We start from the raw sequence: 13,930 nt of genomic DNA, 5'->3' as shown, positions 1-13,930 counted from the left end.
CACACACACAAGGGAACAGAAGATATAGCCACATAAACACTGTATATGAATGCAATTTGTAACAGCCAAAATAATCATGAAATAATCCAAATGTACATAAATTGATGAATGAATAAATGAGATGGAATATTATTCAGTCTTAAAAAAATAAAACACTGAAACATACTGTAACACAGACAAATTTGGGGCATGAATTATGCTAAGTAAAAGAAGCTAACTAATAAGGCTGGTTGGTTTTGTTTCTTTGTTTACTTGGGGATTCTATTGGTCTTTTCCAGTGCTAGGTATTGAGTCCAGGATCTTTTAGTGTAGTAAGCAAGCACTCTATCACTGAGCTACATTCTCAGCTGTTTTGTTTATATGTGATGTCCAGATCAGGCAAAGTCACAAAAAAGGAAAGTCGATTTGTGGATGCCTGAGGCTGGAGTGGAGGGGAATACAGAGTTCTACATGGGGAGATGAAAACATCTGAAATCAGACAGTGGTAGTTAACACTTCATGAACACAATAAAATAAAAGATCACTAAATTGTATATTTTATAAGGATGCTCGAGTATATTAGGTCAAAATTATATTGCTTATTTTTTAAAAAACTTTAATTGAAAAAAAAAACCTACTTTTTTCTGATAACCAGGCTTAGTGTAAGATGTTTTGTTTTCTATATTAGTTATCAGAGATACGCTACATTAGAAAACTAAAACTTTAATGTTTTCTAGTATATAGTCAGACTTCATGAATTTTTTTTAAAGTTAGGTGTTATCTCTCATGCACCAGTTAATTTAAAAACATACTATACAAACATAGTCTGAACTCCATAATCCAAGCTAGCAAATCTCAAAAACATGTATCACTATGTGGACAAGAACAGAAAGACACAAGTATTCTGAGAGACAGGAAGGTAAATTCATACTCTTTGGTTAATTAAATGTATTAGTACAGTTAGACACTAATAAAATGCAATTATGAGAAAGAATGAGACTATTGTTTAAGTTCTCAAAAGTTGTCCAAGATATCATTAAATGAAAATAAAATTAAGAAATGCATATACAAAACACCATCTATAGTAAACAAATTTATATTTACACTTATCTCTGTAACTTGTAGATATATATACATGAACATAATTTGCTTGAAAATGAAAACAAAAACTCTGCACTAATAAATCAGAAGTTGAAACTATTGACTGCCTCTTAAAATAAAAAATGGTTGGGGGTGGGAAGGAATTGGACACACAATAAAGACTTTCCAGTAAGTGTATATGCCCTTTTGGAACTTCCTTGTTAACCACGAGACGATACTGCTACTGAAAACAGGTAACTAAGTTTAAAAAGAAAACTTAATATGTGCATTAAGAGTAATGACACACATCATGTCATACTCTTGGTGTCTAGAGGATGAAAACAAAATAAATCAATGTTCTTTAGAAGGTCAGAAACTTTATGAATAGAAATAGTGAAAGTGCAGCACCATTAGTTCATGTAAGCACTGTTTAGCAATTAGGTAATTTATGAAGTGTGTTGAGGCCCTGTGCTGGGCAATGTGGATATAGGGGAACCTGAGTCTGATCAGACACATTTACACAGATACTACAATCTCATATGTATTTTGAAAGAATAGAGGGGACTCAAGATCATGTAGAGCAGGAAACTTATCACACTCTAGAGAATAAGGAAGGATGAAATGTTTAACAAAGGCAAAACGAAACCACATTTAGCTGGGATTGTTAGAAGAAGTGGAATATTCCAAAAAAGCTCAGTATGTCTGGAGTAGTGTGCTTCAAACAAGTGGCAAGAATGAGATTGGAAAGGAAAGTCAGATTGTTTGGAATTACTCAGAAACAGTAATTAACCAAAGATGGAGAGTTAAAAGAACTTCATGACAGGTTATGAGGTAGAAAGAATACAATCAATCAAGGAAGACACTTGGATTTCTAAGGAATTAGCGTGTAGAGGACTTTGGAGGCAATCTACGTTTCAAGCTCACATTTGCTTTTTACTTTAGGTACAGCTTTGGAAAAGTCAATGTCCTTATTGTAACAGCGCAAGTAAATTTTGACCAATAACAGTATTTCATCAAGGAGCTATCTGTGATTAAATTCCAAGACTTACTTCACTAATTAGGACCTCTAATTTGTTCTCAGTTCATAAAAACATTACAGGTAAATCATTTTATCCATGTCTCTTTAGTGGTCCATGGTAAATTATAGGATTAATACTATTACCAAACAAACAGAAAAACTGGGTTCAATCCCCAGCACCATAAAAGGAAAAAAGTTCAAATTTTTTGGTTCTTTTTTCTGGAGTACCAGGGGCACTTGACCATTGAGCTACATCCCCAACCTTATTTTGTATTTTATTTAGAGACAGGGTCTCAGCGAGTTGCTTAGTGCCTCACTAAGTTGCTGAGGCTGGCTTTGAAGTCGCAATCCTCCTGTCTCAGCTTCCTGAGCCACTGGGATTTCAGTCATGTGCCACTGAAGTTCAATGTTTGTATTCCAACTCACTTCTCTTGATATGAAAGTTAGATTTCATGTGCATATCTTATAGCAGAAAATTCCTACTGTTCAACTAGAATAGGTAAGTTCTTATTTAAATTCAACCTTAGTTGATACTTCCAGACTGCGCTACTTGGACATTTGTCAAAGCATATGAACTATAAATTCATTAAGTCCACAGGCTGAAATAAAGAAACTGGGCTAAGGTTACCAAGCATATCTGAATTCTTCTCATTGCATTGAAAAATTATTCTTGTGTTGGGTAATCCCAGTAAACCAGCCTCAGCAAAAGCAAGGCACTAACCAATTCTATGAGACCCTGTCTCTTAATAAAAAACAAAATAGGGCTGGGGATGTGGCTCAGCAGTGGAGTGCCCCCGAGTTCAATCCCTGGTATAAAAAAAAAAAAAAAAAAAAATTCTTGTTGGCACACCCTAAATCTCCTATATGATCCAAAGACTACACATGACAAAAATTAAGAGCAAAAACTTAATTGCATGGTTGATCCTCACTCTTAAAATATTATAAATTCTTGTAGACCCTCCTTCCATTATTTTAAGTTCACAGCAAAAATGAGTGGCATATACAAATATTTTCCATATATCTCCTTCCTGAACAAATACACACAACCTCCCCTACTATCATATAACCCATAGTCCTCAATTTAAATTGGGGTTCATTCTTGGTGTTGTACCATTTATGGATTTTGGCAAATATATAATGACACATGTCCATCATTACAGTATTATATCAATTAATTCAATTGCCTCAAACCCTGTTTACTCAGTCTACTTGTCCCTTGCCTATCCCTTTTTTTAGTCCTCAATTGTAAATAGCAGTTAAGAGATTATTATAAACAATGAAACAGGGAGGGTATATGCAAGGGGAGAAAAAAAACAGATAAAAAATAAGAGCAAGAAAAAAGCTGAGAGGGGAGGAGATTACTAGGGATTAACACAAGGCCTACACATCCAACCCCCAGCTTCAAGAATCAAAACACTTCATTCCCTAAAGAACTGAAGCCAAATTCTTTAAGTACTAATTTTCCTTTCCATTCCATTCCAGAATCTCAGTCTTAAGGCAAAACAGTTATAACTTAAGTAAATTCTTGCAGCATGTATACATTTGCTGGAAATGACCTATACTTTAAATTCACTTACATTCAAGATATTAGAGGCAAAAAGAGCCTAAGTTGGATGATTTTAATATTACATTGTATGTAGGCCCTACCGTTCTCTACACTGTATTCATGAATAGGATTAGCTTGACTAAACAGAACCAAATAGATTTTACAATCTACACTCAGACTTTACAAATGTGAAATCCATTCCTTTCCAACTCATCTGTCCTTTACTCAGCACAAGTGATGTATCACCACATTACATCAATTCTTTTTGCAGGGTGTTCTGCATCTCATCTGTTCTTTAATCATTTGTTCACTCTTCCAGACTGATGCAATCTTCTCCACACTAGCTCTCATTTTCAGTGCTACTCTCCCTCTAATCTACCACTAATCACTGGCTAACTCCTATTACCATTTTTAGAAGATTAAATCCTACAGTAGTTTCCAAGTGTCCTAGAAATTAATTCCAAGATTCTTACCTTACCTTTGTTTACAAGTCTTTAATAAAGTACCCCAGATTACCCTGCCCCTTCTTATCTTCCTCATCTTTCACCCTCCCACCTGACAGACTTTTACCTGACAGCCCTGTTTCTAGCTCAAGAACCTCTCCCATGTTGTGTGCAAAAAGCTTGGAATGTCTCCTTCCCCTCAAGACAATCTATCTACTGGTCATCTTCCTCCCACTATTTAAGCTTCATTCTTCATAAAGTCTTGTCAGGTCACTTTCTTTAGGAGATGCTACTTTTCCTAAAATAACGGATCACAATACTAACTGCAGACAGGAATCAATGTGTGAGGCTAAGTTGCTCTTCTGTAAATAGGAAAGATACTCTTACCTTCTTTAAAAAAAATCAAAATAATAATACATTTAGCAAAGCAACTGGCTTTTAAGGGGCACAAATGTTAAATCTTTTCAGCTATCAAGACTAACAACTGGATTGACTTTTTAACAAATCAAGTAGCAGTGTGGAAAATAAAAGCTATCTGAGTGAGGCTAAGTAGATAATTGTTGGCCAAGAATTATGATCAAAAGGGAAAGCACAGTCAGCAAATTTTACCATACATGTCCCCTCTTGAACCTGTCTTTCCTTTAAAAATTTCTACATATGTGAAATGTGATTAAAAGTCATAACAAAACGAATAAAAACAGATTCTTATAGCATTTGGCCATACTGTGCAAGGTGATAATTCCCAAATAACACATAAATACCAGTAGCTTTTAGGGTGGCTATACCTGCTTTCAGGTTCCACATCCTTGGTCTCTGTGTTTATAAACATTTCCAACCCAGAAACCTGCTCCAGGGAATGGTCTGCCAGAAACTTAAAAAGAGTAAACTTTGTTCCTTTTGCTATCAATATAGAGGTTAAAGTTATAACTCAAATGGATAACAGAAGTCAGGAGCAGTGGCGAGTACCTGTAAGCTGGGAAGCTGAGACAGGAGGATCACAAGTTCAAAGCCAGCCTCAGCAATTTAGCAAGGCTCTAAGCAACTCAATGAGACCCTGTCTCTAAATAAATATACAAAAAAGTTCTGGGGATGTGGCTCAGTGGTCAAATGTCCTGAGTTCAATCCCCGGTATAAAAAATAAAAAGGATACTAGAGAATAGAAAATAGGCTTATAGTGACAAATAATGCTAATTTCATCTGACTAACAGAGGCTATCCAAACTATATATTAAGAATTCTAAGGCCAAATATGAGTTCTCAGGAAAGCACAGCATGAATGACAATGGACATTGGTCATGGTTAGAGAAGGTAGGAAGGACAACATGCATGACATATGACATTTTACATTCAGAAGACCTATAACTTCAAATCTAAAGAACCTAAACCTAAAATGGGAAGTGGGAATGATGTACACACAGAATGACATACTTCTATCAATTCTTATTAAGTTATATTTGAATCATTTATTTCTTTGTGAGAGCAGGAACTATTTTTGCCTTATTCTTTTTTGGTATCTCCACCATCTATGAGAATATCTGACATATAGGAATTAAGCTGTTAATAAAAGTATTTAATAAAACCTGCAATTAAAAAATATATGAGATCACATTACTTTGATACGCCATAATCATTTAAGTTCTATACTCCAAAATATCCCACACCTAGTAAATACCTTCTGAACTGGGAGCTTTATTATACTGCATAATGAGAACAACAGGTAGTACCAAAATGAGAAAGGCCTAGTCAAGGTCATATTTGGAAGAAGGCCTTTTAAAAGAGATGCTTACTAATTCCTAATTTTTCTCTTGGGAGATGGCAACAAAATGTTAACTGTTAATCAACAATGAAATGATTCCCCATTTCCTTTTTGTGTTGTTTTCATTAGATGGGATCCTAATACCCATGAACATCAATTTATTGAGCTCTCTATACTAACTACATAGCACAGCAACTATATGTAATCAAGCATGTAAAATGTTTAATATGGTGAAATTCTAACGACTATTTTCTATCTTTTTTAAAAATATTTTTTGTAGTTATAGATGGACAGAATGCCTTTATTTTATTTATTTTTATTTACTTATTTTTTAAAATATTTATTTTTTAGTTGTAGTTGGACACAATATCTTTATTTTACTTATTTATTTTTATGTGGTGCTGAGGATCGAACCCAGGGTGTCGCATGGGTAGGCAAGCACTCTACCGCTGAGCCACAATCCCAGCCCCTTATTTTTTATTTTTATGTGGTGCTGAGGATAAAACCCAGTGCCTTACACATGCCAGGCAAGCACTCTACCACTGAGCTACAGCCCCAGCCCCTCTAACGACTATTTTCACTTATGCATTATAAAGATTGAGTAACCCTCATTTGAAATGCTTGGGATCAAAAATGTTTCAGATTTTTGGAACATTTGTAAATAACTGATGATATGTATTGGGGGTTGGAGTCAAGTATAAACAAGAAATTCATTTGTTTCATATACACTTAATATACAGAGCCTGAATTCAATTTTATACAATATTTTTTGTGTCTGAATTTTAATTATAATCTGTCATACCAGACTAGATATGGAATTTTCACTTGTTGCACTGAATTAGAATGATTAAACAGACTTCAAAACATTTTAGATTAAAAAATTTCAGATTAGAGGAGCTAGACCTATAATACGATTAATATTTCTTTAGTTTTTAAAAGATGGTATACAATGGAAGGACAACCAAACCTGCATTTGCTCCCCAAGTAAAACAGAAGAATAAAAAGTTTTATCCAGGGTTTTCAGCTAAGAATTATGATCTATTTTTAAGTTTAATGATGATGATCTCAAAATAAATAAACTACCTTAAAGATTATTTTAAGTTATAAATAGAGGTTGCAAAATCAAAAGCAGGTGCCTAAAACCAAGAATTAAACTTTGCAAAAGATTAATGTAATGTTAATGTCATGTATACTTGGGACTAAAAAGAGTCTGGATCCCCCACTGTTCTGAATCTTTCACACTCACACCCTTTCTCTATATAAGCATACACAGGCTTCACTGGCTCTTTCCTCTTTTCCCTAGCTTTTATCCTTTCTTTTTTTCTTTTTAATTACCACATAAAGAACAAATTGATACATGCCCTTTCCCTAGAAATCTGTCATAAGAATCAAGTGGCTACACAATGAATATAGATTCTGGTTTTCTGAGGCACTTCAAACAAGCAAAAAGTCAGGGCCTATTGAAAAGGGTTTTAAAGCCTTAGACTGCCGAATGTGAAATTGATTTCATCAATTTGGTAAACTTAAACTATTATAAATTGGTAGTTGTCTGAGCCTGTCTGGTAATAGTGGAAAGAATTCTACTACAGGAGGTTATATGTCTCAAAAAGAAAATTAACATTTTAGTATTTATCACTTCATAATATCATCAGCAAATATTCACCAGTCCTTAAAAGAGGTAGAATTGAATAGATTTAGGTTTTGACTACATCCCTTATGAACCAATTTGATCTTAGCAAATAATATAACCTCATATTCTGCACCTGTAAAACAATGAATCCACTACCCTCCTACTGGCTTACTTCCTAGGATTTCTGTGTTGATACAATCAGATCACATATCTGGAAGCACCTGAAAAACTATGCCCAACAAATACATATCTAGAATCACTTATCACCCTCATTATCAGGCAAAAGGGAATTATTACTCCACAAATTTCCCTATCCTATTCTACCCCCATATGAGCCACAAAATTATAACTAAAAGACAACTGTACTGCTATGTGGTTAATTTTTATTACCTAAATTCGGAGTCTATTCTTCAGAAGCCTATAAAATGACATGTCAAGATGAGCTGGCAGAATGATGTGGAAAAGCATGTTGAGAATTAGTACACTTAATGTTTTCTCTCAAGATTCTTGCTCTAAACTATAAAATCCCCAATGGGTCCTTTGAAATCTTCAATTTCCTCTGGATTCCAGATGTTTTAATTAAGGAACTTTTCCAACATTTCATTGAGACAAAAATATTTTTCTCCCAAATTTTAGGTTTTTGTGACATTCTAGTAACTACACTATATCAAGGACCATTACAGTGGTCCCTGGTGCCTTTCCATGAGTGAGAAGCAATTTTCCACTTTGATAAGATTATATATGATTAGTAACAGAATTCTTCCTTTACTGTCAGTTCTTGATAGCTTGCATTCTATACTATGCAAGATAGGTTCCCAATTGCCACTGACAAGTTGTATGAATCTAGACAAATCCCTTATGGTGACTTGGAACTCAGTTTCCATATTTACAAAAACTAGAACTAGATAATCTCCAAGGATTATTCTGGCTAAAGAATCCTAAGATTCCCGTAAGATCACATATATCAATACTGTGACTAAGAGACCCCAAAGAATAATGTCATCTTAACTGCAATCTACAAATAATTCAACTTTTCTCATCCCTCTTCCAGTTCTTAAAAGGTAGTCACAGCTACTGTAGAACTGATGTTTTAACAGTGAAGCTTTAAAAAAAAAAAAAATCCCAATGACTAACTAGGTATACAACTGTAAGACTGTACTTTTTAGAGTTACTGGGATCTTAAAGAAGGACCTGAATGAGACAGATAATAGCAAGACACATGCAAGAAAAATACTTGAGTGTCCATTTCCAAAAGCCAGTCCAATTTCATACTAGGTTATCACCTGTGTCTGGAAACAATATCAGGAGTCCAAGCCAAACTCCTGCCACTTCTAACCTTACAGTATCAGAAAAAGACTACTGGTCTTAGCAGATCACTCCATTTCAATCAACTCTGGGGATCCTGAACTGAGAGGTCATCAAGGAGGGAGCAGGGCACAGTAAGAGGTGACTGTACAGAATGATAAATATAAGGGTTTCACTTCCTGGGAAGATTTCATCTGAATAATTAAAATATGTTTTAAAATCCAGTAATGAACAATTCACTCAACTCTGCTATGTTAGGCACATTTCAGGGAAGGGAGGGATGACACACAGATGAATTGACTTTAAGAGTCTATTAGTTAAGTATTTTAATGCTGCAACATCCTGGCTCTGGTTGAAATGGGTGTGGGTAGCCTGACATCCCTCCATAGCATTCTCTACACCACACCTTCTCCTTACTGCAGTTTAAAAACATCATATTGGGCTGAGGTTGTGGCTCAGTGGTAGAGCACTCACTTAGCAAGTGCAAAGCCCTGGGTTCAATCCTCTGTACCACAATGAATAAATAAAATAAAGATATTGTGTTCAACTACAACTAAAAAATAAATAAATTTAAAAAAATTAAAAACATCATACATATTGAATTATGTACTCAAAATAGTAATATTTAAAGGAATTAAGCTATATCATGAATGATAAAGGGTGACTGAGAAACTCAGTTGACCAGTCATCTGGTTTTAATAATCAGTAAAGACTTACTGAGATTAGTATTTTCACAAGGCCTCAAAAATAGGAATAAGCCCATTTCAATTTACTCTTTTGTCTTTGGAATGTATTAATATATAAGTATCACTGATGGGAAAAGTCTGGTCCTGAAACAGTGACAAGGATCACCATTAGTATACATGAAGAAAAACATCAAGTCACCAGTTAATGGCAGTCTAAAGCAGCTCTTCACTCCTCTGATTTCCGCTGTCTCAGACATTACTCTAATATTCATCCAGCTGCAAAGTTTACTTTTGTTATAATAACCACTTGCATTTTATCCAATACAGATCTGTTACAAAAGTAGCAGGAAGCAAAACAGTTTCTCTAAAGTGAAAAAGGGGAAGCTTCAAGAAGTGTCCCAGACAGCCAATTACCACTGTGAAACTCTATCATTTAACGCAAATAATATTCCCTTCTTTAAAAGTTCTCTAATATTCCCTTCTTTAAAAGTTCTCTACCAATATTTTGCATTCCATCAATTCCATCATGCACCCAAGGCACTTAATTATGTACACCAATAGGTTAAGAATAATATATATATTGTAATGATTTCCATTATTTTTTACAAGAAACTACTTTTGAAATGTGTAGATTACCAGCACTAAAGTAAGAATATGTGTCTGGGAATTTCTGGTATGGGTTAAAGGTAAAGGCTGAAAGAATATTAGAAGCCTATATCCTCCAAACAACCAAAATTGCTTCAAATCCAATACATTTAAAAAAGATGTTAGCTCAGAGAAAAACAGATATCTCTTGAATGTCATACACTATTTTCATAGCACCTATGATCAGAGAGGCTTAAAACATTGTAAAGAACTTAACATTTTATTGCACCCCAAGTTTTAAAAATAATATGTAAATTCCACTTCCAGTGGTATACATGAACCCAAATCAAATGAAATTATATAACAGGACTCTTTCAAGAAAGTAATGTTGAGACAAAAATATAAAAGAAATCCCACTCCAAGTAAAGACATCTCTTTCCCAGTAGTGTTACTGGTAACTTCTGAAGCTCTAAGTGGTATAATTTCTTCATATGCAGGATAATGATGCATATGAAGTTCTTAACCACAAATTACCTCAAATACAATGAAGAGAAAAAAAATCACTAACTATATAGTATCTACCAACATATCTCAATATAGCTTCACATAACTTGGTCAAACTTGGTAGAAACCAAAAGACTGTGTGGAAGTGATAGGTTACTGACTATGCTAAAGAATAATGAATGACTAAAAAATAAAAAGAATGATTATAATAAACATGGAGTCAAGAACACCTCATAATGCTGGATATTATACATATCTAGTTCTCTCAATATTTGTATTGAAAGAAAATAATTCTCCCTATTTCCCTCTGTATTTTCTCCTCCATAATATAAATGATTTCCAAGTGTGGCTGATGTATCACATTCCACACCCCAAGCTAGTGACATAAAATACCTTCCCCAAGAAGAACCTACAGAAACATACGTAAGCCTAAGGCGCTTAAAAAAAAAAAAAAAAAAAAAAAAAAAAAAACTAAGCGTGTGTCTTCACCTCGTTTCACACTTTTCTCAGTCACCTCTCCCGAGGGTGTGAAAATATCAACATCCGGTCGCCCATCCCCACCTTCTCCGTAGTGCCACGAGTTGACTATGTCCATCCCCTCTCCCTCCCTTTCTGTACCATCACCTTGGAGAAGCTTATCGAATATTTCTTCCTACTGCTCCCCACCCCTATGCATGGCTGAGCGCGACATTCTCTACATCCTTTTTCTAAGGAGGGGACAAGCAAACAGAAGCATACTTGGGAACGAAAGCCGAGGAGGCCCACAACCAGACAGCAGCTTCTGGTACGGTCTTGCTCCCCCACCTCAGCCTCTGACCAGTAGTCGGTTCCCTAAATACTGAAATCACGGGTCTTCACGCTCCCCACCCCCACCCCGGCAGCTAAGAGGCCGGTAAAACCGAACAACCGGGATGAGCTCGAGGCAGGGTCATCCCTAACGATGCCCGCTCTGGGCCGGGCTGCTGTCCCCGAGGAGGATGGAGACCCGGAGGCGCAGGAGACCCTGCTCGGGACCCACCAAGGCGGCCTTCCCCAGCGGTCCGGCCCCCTGCACTGCATCGGCGCCCGGGCGGACCCCGCACCGGCCTCACCCGCACACTCGCCACACACAAAAGCGCCGCGGCCACCGCCTTCCCGCCCCCACAGCCCTGCGGAGCAATCAATGAGGCGGCCGGCGCCTGCGTCCCCTTCGCGCACAGCCGAACGTGGGGCCGGGTCGGCGGGGCCAGCGGCGCGGCTCACCATCGCTCCGCTTGATCTCCACGTAAATCCCGATTTGGATCTTGCCGAAGTTGGCCGTTGCCATCACCTCATCTGGAGCAGCGGCAGCGGGCCGAGGGAGGGGGACTGGAGGGCGGAAAAGGCGGGGAGGGGGCGGGGTAGGTGCGGGAGGGGGAGCGGTTGCCCGCGGCCGCGCCGGGCCGGGCGACAGCGTGAACGCGAGCAGCGCCGCGAGGAGCAGCGGCGGGGAAGCAGGCGGAGGCCCCGGGCCTGCAGGCCGGCGGCAGGAGGCGCACGCAGGGGCGTCGGGGTGAAGCGAGGGCCGGGGCCGTGAGGCGGCGCGGCGAAGAGTGGGAGGGCTCGCGCCGCCCGCCCGGCAGTCGACGCTGGGGAGGCGGGGCGCGGCGCGCCTGCGCAAACGCACAGCCAGCGTCTCTTCCTCCTCAGCTCCCCTTCGTGATCGGCCTGGAGGTGGCCCCGCCCAGCTCCGCAGCCGGCGGGCTGCAGCCGCAGCTTGGCAGGCCCCGGGAACGTAGCGCGCGCGGCCCAGCCCACTAGGAGCTGGCGTCGAGTTTGATTTCACCGCGCGGCCTAGAACACGCGGGAAGCGGCGCGCCGTGCTTTCTGGCGCTGTCGCCGCAATGGATTGGGGGCCTAGTGGTTTCGGGGCTTTAGGAGTGCAGTGCGGGGCTGAGGAGTGAATTTAGGGACCCGCCAGTGATAGTACTTAGGTGTTTCATCTGCAGGTGTCACCCCGCTTGCCATTTATAGGTTACTGGCCCAAGTTGCTCTCCCGAGGCACACTTGATTCAGATTTCCCATATGGTTATGGAGAAGGGGTGTCACCCACCTAAGTCGGAATGAAGACCTGATTCGCTGTGGTCGTGCCTAGTGGCTCAGAAGTCCTGCATTGGGTGTCCTTAACTGTTGTGGCTGTGGTCCATCGGATGCGCTGTGCTGTTTCTGCTACAGAGGTTAAGACTTATTTGCCCTGCCTGTAACCCTAGTAACTGTGACTCAAGGAAAGGGTACAGACAGAATGACTAAGAATGTGCCTTTTCTGCAGTCTCTAGACTAGTCTGACTACATCACAGTGAGGTGAGCAAGACTCCATCCTCTCTGAGCAGGAAGGCCCTGTAGACAGGGACCATGAAAACTGTATTGGGACTTGTTCTGGAGGAAGTTACTTTTTTCATTACCTACTTTCCATAATCATTGTTAATCTTCTTGTACTGATTAAAAACAGTTTTAAAATTCAGGAATTGGAAACTGGGTATGTGTGTGTAAGTACATATGTGCACATGAGTTTGCCTAAAGTTTCCGACCTAATATAAATAACTCAAGTAGATGCTTCGAAAATTGAAACACTTATGTAAATTGAATATACTGAAGGTCTGTTTGTCAAAAACAGCCTTTTAAACCTATACTAAAGTAGACATAATTTCTATGAACAAAACAAAACAAAACTGGATAGGCAATGTCGAAAAAAAACCTGCTTTTCTCTTCCAGAAATGACATCACACTTCAGGCCCTCTGTTTCAAAATAAGATTTGACCAAATAAGGGTTTCCTTGTTTTGTGTTTTCTTTCTATAATCTGAAGCATTTTATCTGAACTCTTTGAGCTGCTGTCTAGTAGCATTAATTTTATAATGTCTCTGTAACTGAGGTATAAAACATTTATTTGCTTGCGTATTCTTTAAAGAATGCAAAAAAATAAAGCTATATAGCTCCTAAATTTTAAATTGCTTCATAAAATATTGTTTTATAATGGTTGCTGACACATACATTGCACCCTGTGGTTTATATAATTAAGAAGCCTTAATCTTTAATCCATATTCAAAGGTATTTTTAAAATATGTACATCATCTTGCTCCATAAAAATGTATGAGACAAAAACCTTTCCTTTATAAGTCATACCCAAAAGGCTTTATGTTTTTTATATATATTTAGCAATACTTGCATTATGGGTTATGTATGCAAGTGGCCTTCTGAAGAGTAGCCATAAAATATGCAATGTGGCTGTTTCCATCACCATTCTGGATTAAGGATTTTAATTTTGACTCAGGCATTACCAAGAAATATAACCCCAACTGGAACCTAACTATTGTTACTAAGCTTCTGAACTAAAAACTACTAGCAAGTAATTACTAAGATATACTACTACTAAGAAGTCCTGG

General features: G+C 38.0%; 1 protein-coding gene across 10 annotated transcripts in view; it reads right to left on the bottom strand.

Moving 5' to 3' along the window:
• Nucleotides 1-12,047, bottom strand: part of Kif2a (kinesin family member 2A) — a 62,449-nt gene extending 50,402 nt beyond the window's left edge. For all 10 annotated transcript variants that reach the window (XM_077800294.1, XM_077800292.1, XM_077800296.1 and 7 more), the window contains exon 1: nt 11,774-12,047. In XM_077800294.1, coding sequence (XP_077656420.1) covers nt 11,774-11,837 — 64 coding nt within the window. In that variant the 5' untranslated portion in view covers nt 11,838-12,047. The remainder of the gene's footprint in view (nt 1-11,773) is intronic.
• Between the last annotated feature and the right edge of the window lie 1,883 nt (nt 12,048-13,930).

The sequence above is a fragment of the Urocitellus parryii genome, chromosome 1 (genome assembly GCF_045843805.1).
Source record: "Urocitellus parryii isolate mUroPar1 chromosome 1, mUroPar1.hap1, whole genome shotgun sequence".
Lineage (NCBI taxonomy): Eukaryota > Metazoa > Chordata > Mammalia > Rodentia > Sciuridae > Urocitellus > Urocitellus parryii.
The sequence above is the reverse complement of the archived record's forward strand: the minus strand, read 5'-3'. Positions and strand labels throughout refer to the sequence as shown.